Source organism: Agrilus planipennis, unplaced genomic scaffold (assembly GCF_000699045.2).
Source record: "Agrilus planipennis isolate EAB-ADULT unplaced genomic scaffold, Apla_2.0 scaffold7, whole genome shotgun sequence".
Classification (NCBI taxonomy): domain Eukaryota; kingdom Metazoa; phylum Arthropoda; class Insecta; order Coleoptera; family Buprestidae; genus Agrilus; species Agrilus planipennis.
Window position 1 is genome coordinate 2,111,835 of NW_020439340.1, and position 7,912 is coordinate 2,119,746.

At 35.2% G+C, this 7,912-nt stretch overlaps 2 protein-coding genes and 1 non-coding gene across 6 annotated transcripts in view; 2 read left to right on the top strand and 1 right to left on the bottom strand.

Moving 5' to 3' along the window:
• Positions 1–3,673, bottom strand: part of LOC108741732 (calcium-transporting ATPase sarcoplasmic/endoplasmic reticulum type) — a 28,692-nt gene extending 25,019 nt beyond the window's left edge. For 3 of the 4 annotated variants that reach the window (XM_018476634.1, XM_018476635.1, XM_018476633.1), the window contains exon 1: positions 3,451–3,673. The gene's annotated coding sequence lies outside the window, so the exon portion shown is untranslated. The remainder of the gene's footprint in view (positions 1–3,450) is intronic. The other variant, XM_018476631.1, reaches the window with a different exon arrangement.
• LOC108741733 (pre-piRNA 3'-exonuclease trimmer-like) overlaps positions 1,094–7,912 on the top strand; it is a 13,207-nt gene continuing 6,388 nt past the window's right edge. Inside the window, exons 1-4 of the mRNA XM_018476636.1 lie at positions 1,094–1,434; positions 1,491–1,725; positions 1,790–2,686; positions 2,760–2,846. Of these exons, the coding sequence (XP_018332138.1) occupies positions 1,304–1,434; positions 1,491–1,725; positions 1,790–2,686; positions 2,760–2,846 (1,350 nt within the window). The 5' untranslated portion in view covers positions 1,094–1,303. The remainder of the gene's footprint in view (positions 1,435–1,490; positions 1,726–1,789; positions 2,687–2,759; positions 2,847–7,912) is intronic.
• Positions 1,105–1,176, top strand: Trnaa-ugc. The gene has a single exon. It is a non-coding gene; the product is annotated as a tRNA-Ala (tRNA).

The following is a 7,912-nucleotide window of genomic DNA, read 5'->3' on the forward strand; positions in this document are numbered from 1 at the left end:
CAGAAACAGGAGTTAGGAGGGGTAGAGGTAGACCTAGATTAGATTACTGTTCGCAAATAGTTAAGGATGTGGGCTGTTCTAGTTTTAGGGAAATGCGAAGTTTAGAACAGGATACTAAAGAGTGGAGGTACGTGTCCAACCAGTCTTAGGACTGACGACCCTACGATGATGATGATGATGATTAATAAGAATTGTTTCTAGATTCACCGTTGTTAAAGATGACATGAACTAACAAATATTGGAACGAAACTAGAGAAAATGAACCTAGAATAGTAGATTCAGAACATTATTTGTATAGCTTTTCTGTTTTTATTGAGGGTGTAGTTTGTAGGGTTTCAGTTGTTGGTGTTGATAACGGATTCTGGTTTCCGAGCTGGTTGATATTTCGACCCTGTAAACGTCTACAAAAGTAAATAGATAACGTTGATAATCCGTCCTGAAATCTATTGGGTGTAGCTGTAGAAATATGATACAGAAAAGGTAGCTAGGACGGCTTCAAGTATGACGTGATTTTTGTTTGCGTTTTTATGTTATCTAAAACATAATTCGTTCAAAAAAGGATTCTTGAGTTTGTGCAAACTGGTGAAATATCTGATTCTAATCAATTGTTCAAAAAAATGCGACTTTAATGAAAGTTTGACTTTTTAGAGGGAATTTTGAATTAGAGATGCCGACTGATACCCTTATTAGATCCTAATTTATTAAATGATCTAAAGATAGGTTCTAGTGGTAGCTTAGACCGGAATTTTAGACAACTGCGTCGCAGCTCTGGGGTGTATATACCTCAGATTATTAAGAATCACTTTTTTGTGCTTTGAGAGGTGTTCGGTATACAACAGAAAGTGTGAGAACAAAATTAAGAAAATATATTTGGTCATAAATCCAAAACTAGATTTGGTGTCATTATTTGTAGCGTTGTTAGGGTATATTTGGGGGGTGAGTGCTGGTGCTGCAGAGAAGTATTCCGCGTTTTGCGTCTTCTAGCAATAGTTCTCTTGATACTTAAGTCATTTTTGTATTTTTTTTTTAACAACAAATTTGATTTTACTATAAGCGAATGTTCTTCTTATTCTACCACATTCGACCCAATACATCTATATGTGTGGGGATGTAGCTCAGTGGTAGAGCGTTCGCTTTGCATGTGAAAGGCCCCGGGTTCGATCCCCGGCATCTCCAGCTATACTTTTTGTTTCTTATTTTCGATTAATTTCAGTTACAAACACATCAACATAACCTCCAAATAACTGGTGTAATAATTTATTATACCGATCAATCGTTGTTTTCTGTTATAAAAATTCGCGTAATGACCGAGTTGACGATTAAAAATTTTAAGGACGAATATCCTCGTTTAGTGAAAGCTGTTGAGGAGTGTCGATTTATTTCCATAGATACTGAATTTAGTGGCTTAAGTGTTTCAGATAAGTTACAGACAAGGTTGGTTTTTAAATTTATTCGTAATCGTCTCTTATATCTGGATAATATTGTTTTAGCTTATTTGATACCACTCCAGAGCGTTACGAGAAACTTCGGAAAAATTGCGAACAGTTGATTCCTGTTCAATTAGGGATCACATGCTTCACCTTTGACTCGGTAAATTGTTCGTACACTGCGGATATTTTCACAATTTTCTTATTTCCTCGAACCTTCTCCTTATACGACAAAAGATTCGTATGCCAGTCGTCCTCGTTACAATTTCTATGTGATAACAGTTTTGACTTCAACAAGGTATTTGAAATTATTGAATTAGCACTACTGGAGGTCATGCTACGCCATCTACATTTTCTTTTAGTTAATATACGAAGGTGTTCCCTATATAAATCGGACACAGGAACAAACTTTGGTGGAAGATTTGAAAAACAAAACATTTGCTCTCAATCCGTATCAAAGTTCGGAAATTGAGAATGTGTTAGACGAACAAGGACGAATTGTAGCCAGTTGGATATTTTCAGCTAAAGATGGAGATGTACAAGTCCTTCCCCAACTCCAGAAATACGTTTATAATCCAGACATTTTATACACTGCTCATAAACATTTGCGAGAACGATTTAAGGATAGTTTGTGGACGTTTGAGGATAAAGGACAATTTACAGTAAAGAAAGTTTCAAAAGAGGAACTGGCTCTGTTAATAAAAGAGAACGATTTAGATAAAAATATAATTTTGGACATTCTGGGTATTACGAGACTCTTCCGACTTTTAGTGACCCTTAAAAAGCCAATCGTTGGTCATAATTTGCTGACCGATTTAATGTTACTGATTCACAATTTGGAAAATCCACTTCCAACATCTTACGAAAAATTCAAACGTCTTGTGAACGAATTATTTCCCGCGGTTTATGACACTAAATGTTTGAGTTTTAGCATTTTAAAAAAACACATACCCAACAGCAAAAGATGGCAACAGAACACACTTTCTCATTTGTACAACTATTTCAAAGGGGGTGAAGGACGCCATTTGGCCGCCAATTCTCCCCTTATACAGCCAAGAGTGCCTTTAGAAAAATACGACCAGTTTCATAACGCGGGATGGGACTCTTATTGTACAGGGTACATTTTTATTAGAATGGGTCATATTTATGCCACCAACAAATTCAAACAGAGTAGAAAATACCTCAGCAACGAGCTTTTCTCTGCAGTTTCAGGCTTTAAAAATAAAGTTAATTTGATAAGGGCATCTTTAGCGCACATTGTAAGTAACGTACATATAATATTCTTTTGCATTAATAAAATAGTATGAAGCGAAAAAATCGGAACTTTTGTAGCAATTAGATGGCGAAGATCCGCCATCTTCCCGACCGCCATATTTGGTTGTTGAGTCATCGCGTAATAAACCGTTAAACATCTCTCAGGTCAGTTTTTGTCAAAATAAAGTTTTGTTAACCTCGTCGTCGGTTGGAATTGCTTCCTAACGTTTCGCTGAAACGAATGGCTAGTTTCTTCATAGGTCCTTCCATATCTCCGATGCTGGATGTGTCTAGGGTTGCCACCTTTTCAGGCTTTACATGAAGTATTTCTCCGCTAAAAGGTTAAAAAAAAGTACTCGGCATAAAAATAAAGTATTTAATTTTTTGTTTCTAAAAACATATTTTTTGTTATACCTAGCAGCCAGTAACAAATTGCTGTCGCTNATTTCTCAATTTGTATATCAGTTCGCAATAGTTAAGAATGTGAGATGGGAAATGTGAAGATTAGCTCAGGATAAGGAGTGAAGGTTCGTATCCAACCAGTCTTAAATAGTAAGGTTTGGATGGGTTAGTTAGTTAGCATCACAGTTACGTGAGCTTTCAGTAGTATCACACAAGTTATATCTACCCGAACAAGCACGAACTAGAAATGTCCTTTAGGTATTGAAAAGGATAACGGAATGACAAAGGTACTAGTTATAAGTTATTAAAAGAACGCACCACTAGAACTAGAACAAAATATGTTCACTTATTTATCCACCAAACTTACCCTTTAAATCACAAAGTATAACGAAAAAACAACAAACAACTTTCGTCTGGTCCCAGTTTTCTTCCTGTAATATCACTATTGTATTATCGGTACGTTCACAGTAAAATTACGTCGTGTTTACGTAGAATTCGGGTATTTTGACACTACTCGGGGCTGCAGCAAGTGGGCCCCATCGAACCAAAAGACAGACAGAACTCACGGACGCCCCACGTCGAATGTCCGGGTTTTTATAACTTCGGTAGCACCTGCAGGAGATGGCGGCCACTGGCACGCTGCCCGAGAGCCCCGGACACTTCGACGACGATACCAATGACGACAGGCTCCCACATGAGCCCTTCCACACGCGTGTGTCCTAAGACAAGTTAATTTTTTCATCTCTAGATTCAGCAAACGTAAAAATGGTCTGCATGTTACTTCTGACAAAGTTTAACGTTTATTTGTCATTTTGGCAGTTCAAACTATTATTTAGCGAAATGCATAATATTTACTCTACGGTGCATATTTTTCTGATGCAATATTATTTGGAACTTGGCGAAAAACTAGGTACTATCCAAAATTCCACAAACCCCATTTCCGAACATAGAACCAGTTTCTGCAACCAATATGACATTCTCTGGTAGAGTATGATGATAACTACCAGTTCACTGCAGTAGTTTGGGATTTTACGGGGTTTTCTGTTAGGAATTTATTTTCTGAACCCTGCAATGTATTTGTTGTCTTAGAATCTTCCTCCTTATTAAATTTTCTCTCAGTTGGAGATGTCATTGTAACGTGTTTTAGAGAATCCCCGTGGAAAAACATTGGTAAGACAATTCCAATCGAGCAACAGCCTAGGGGGGGTATTCTAAAGCCATGGGTATCAAAGCCCGATTAGTATGTTACGCACCAAGAGGGTGCCGTACTTTTTTCTGGAGACTCGTACCTATACAATTTTTATTCATGCCCGAAAGTACGATTTTTCTTCATCATCATAAGGTTGTCAGTCCTAAGACTGGTTGGACACGCATCTCCACTCTTTCCTATCCTGAGCTAATCTTCGGATTTCCCTTATATCTAGATACCCAAAATCAGCCACTTCTAATTTTTCGTCTCCTATCTTTATATTCGTTCTTTCCCTACTTTTCCTTCCCTTGCATACCAGTAATTTTGTTTTACTTTTATTTATTTTCATACAGTACTGTTCTGTCAATACTTTCCTAGGTACTGTTTATTGGTGAAGTTAGAAAAAGCAAGTAGCAAATAATAAACATGAGTAAAATTTCATTAACAATCAATTTTCCAGATTAATTTGGTATAAATATAGATTTTAACCATCTAAATCTAAATTTAACCATTAAATTTCTTTATCATTATCATATGTTAATACGTATTAGTATTGCGCGGTTGATATTCGACTTAGTACCAGGTTTAGGGGGTAGTTTGTCAATCCTTTGGTCCTGGGGGGAGGGGGTCATCAAATTTTTAGAAACCCTGTTTAGTCCGACTAATGTATTTTATCTAATGATAAGAATTCTACGATTGGATAATCTGTTCAGGGAAAAATATGTCTATACAAATTGTTTAAGTTAAATCAAAATAAGAAAATTTGTAGATTAGTTTTTTTTTAACAAGTTCACTTCATAATTGTTTTTAACAACCTGCTTCAAAAGACTTCACCTTTAGGATTTGAAAAATACAATTAGACCTCATTATATGATGTTAAACGTTACACAAAATTCAAATAGATTTTTCTCATGCTTGGTTTCGTCAGTTTCTATTTTCTAGTCTGCAATATGTCCCATACCGCATTCTTTTTGTTTAAATAACATCGCCATTATTTTTACGACTTCGACATTGGCATGACATAAAAAAGTTCGACGAACATTGGTGTTAAACCATATTATAAAAACTTTCCGAGCCGAAACCGCGTTCTGGAATAGCCTGTATTGAATGCCAATACAAATAATCATTTAACTCTTATTTTATACGTACAACTTAACGCTCCTTCTATTCATTTGACAAAATGCTCCTGCCTGATCTGAAAAACTCACATCCACACTTTAGTGAGATTTAAATGTTTAATCTGGACTTCTTTAAAATAGATACTTGGTTGAAAGACATTGTTTACACTGGGCCGTAAAAAATTGAACTGTATATTTTTTGCTGTTGTCTTATATTTGTTTTTCAACAGAATATTCACAAATATAAATGACAATATGCTGAAAAGGGTTGATTTAAAGTAGTGCGATCGAGCATTGAAGAGTAAAATCAACAACTATTTGAAAGTTCATAAAATAAACTAATTTATATTTAATTTAAATTCCTAAAATTCTGATAATATAAGTGTAATATAAGTTAAGGGTAGTTTTTGTGGGTACTAGACGTGCTAAAATATTATGGGATTATGACCGTGATCCTATTAATATTTTGTAGTCAAAAGGGTGAATTTATACTAACATACGGTCAGTTTTAGCTGATGGAATTTACGTACCAACAGCTAGAATGGTAGCTAGAGAGCTTTTTGATAATTTTAGTTATAAAAACGTTTTTTTTGTTAATCATTGGGTTATATAATTTTGGACACCGCAAATACCTACTGAAATGTGCGAAAACGTAATTTTGCTACAAAATCTGGAGAATCCCATGAATGAGACATTCCCAAATGAACCCGAAATAATCTAAATCCAAGCGTTCAAATGAAACATAATTGTAAGCATCAATTTTCAAAATATTGTAGCAAATCTGGTACACCACCATGGGCGTATGGTGTCATACCCTTTAACTCAAAGAACTCCTGGGAATATTAATTCGGCTAAACCACTTTAAAGGAACCGTTTATTTATTGATTAAGACGGACAAGTACGGGTAGGACCAGTAGGACCAATATGTAGATTCTACCATTTTCCGCCTGTGGTGCGTAATCTTCACTAATATTATAAATGCGAATGTGAATAATATGTTTGTTTGTTTGCTACCATTTCACTCTTTAAATACTCAAACGATCATTATGAAATTTTGTACACGCATTTTTAGGGGTACAGAAAAGGACATAAGGCTTTTTTCTGAAAAGAAAATACTGTACCCGAAGAAATGGGATATTAGCTTTATGTGGTCGTCGATTATCTTAATAAAAATCTTAATTTTGTGGTTGAGAATATTTTTCAAAAGAAATAGTCCCTTTCTAATTTTGATGCCATATTTTTGATGGTTTTTATCGTATTTGGCTTAGTTATTTCAATGAATAAGTACCGCCCGTACTTTAACTTTTTAAAATTCTTTTGAGGATAACAAAAAGTATTTAAAGTTCATGAGCGAATTTTTCAATTTCAAAGTTACCCCAGATAAGCGTAAGTCGGGTTAAATGTAAAATTAATGGATTAAGTAAAAAGGTGATCGAGTTTCAAAGGGAATGATTAATGGAATTCGTGGTTTGGATTTCAAAAGGTCTTAGATTCGGTTTTGTATATTTTCATCGTATCTTCATTTCTTCTTGTTTGAATTGGATTTCTTTTAAATTGCCTCGCATACGATTTACTAATATAGATCACCCGATTTTACGGCAATTAGTATACGTTCATAAACGTGTGTACTGTGTGGTATTATTAAAGGTGTGCAATGTTACATTTTAAATGTTGCAAGAAATGCTTTTAAGTGCTTTCTGTTAACATATCCTTTGAAGTTGACTGAACGACGTAAATAGAAATTTGACAGCTTTAGTTAATTCTAAACAGTAATAAAAGATGTAACAGATCTTCGATTGGTGAAAGCAGAACTATTCGGTGGAATAACTCGAAGATTAGATCAATTAAATTCATTAATTAACACCATTTTCATATCTTTAGGAGTTGTATTTTCAAAAGTCATTTTATAATTGATGATACAGTTGTATAATAAACGTTTGTGCAACGTATCAAGGTTCCTGACTATAAGTCATTTGAGTTATGCTTTAATTCGATACATGAAACTTTGAAACCCCTTGTTCGCAGCTTTAGGGGTTGAATTTTTAAAAAATCCTTTCGCAGTGTTTGGTTGCGTTGTATAAGAAACGTTTGTACAGAATTTGGAGTCTGTTGATCCACAGGGGTTTGGGAATTATTAAAACATGTTTCATCACAATAAAACGTTAATAATAATTTGGTAATAACTACCGTTAGGTGTCAATTGAATAATATTACGGGTAAAGGGCTAGATGATGGCCCCCACTTCGGGGGTTGGGGGTGGGTGGGATCGAAAGAGGAGGTCTCCCCTACTACTGTACCATAAAAAGTTCGTGGCGGTCGCACCCCCATAAAAAGTTATGGGAGTAGGGGGTAGGGGGGATCGAAAGAATGGGGGTTAAAAGTTGATTATTTTGACAATTTTTATACACTATAATTCAAATAAAATTCAATAAAATAATTATTTTCAAGCGGGTGGAGGTGGGGGATCGAAAGAGGGTGGTCACTTGAACAAAACCCGACAACTTTTAAAGATTATTGACAGG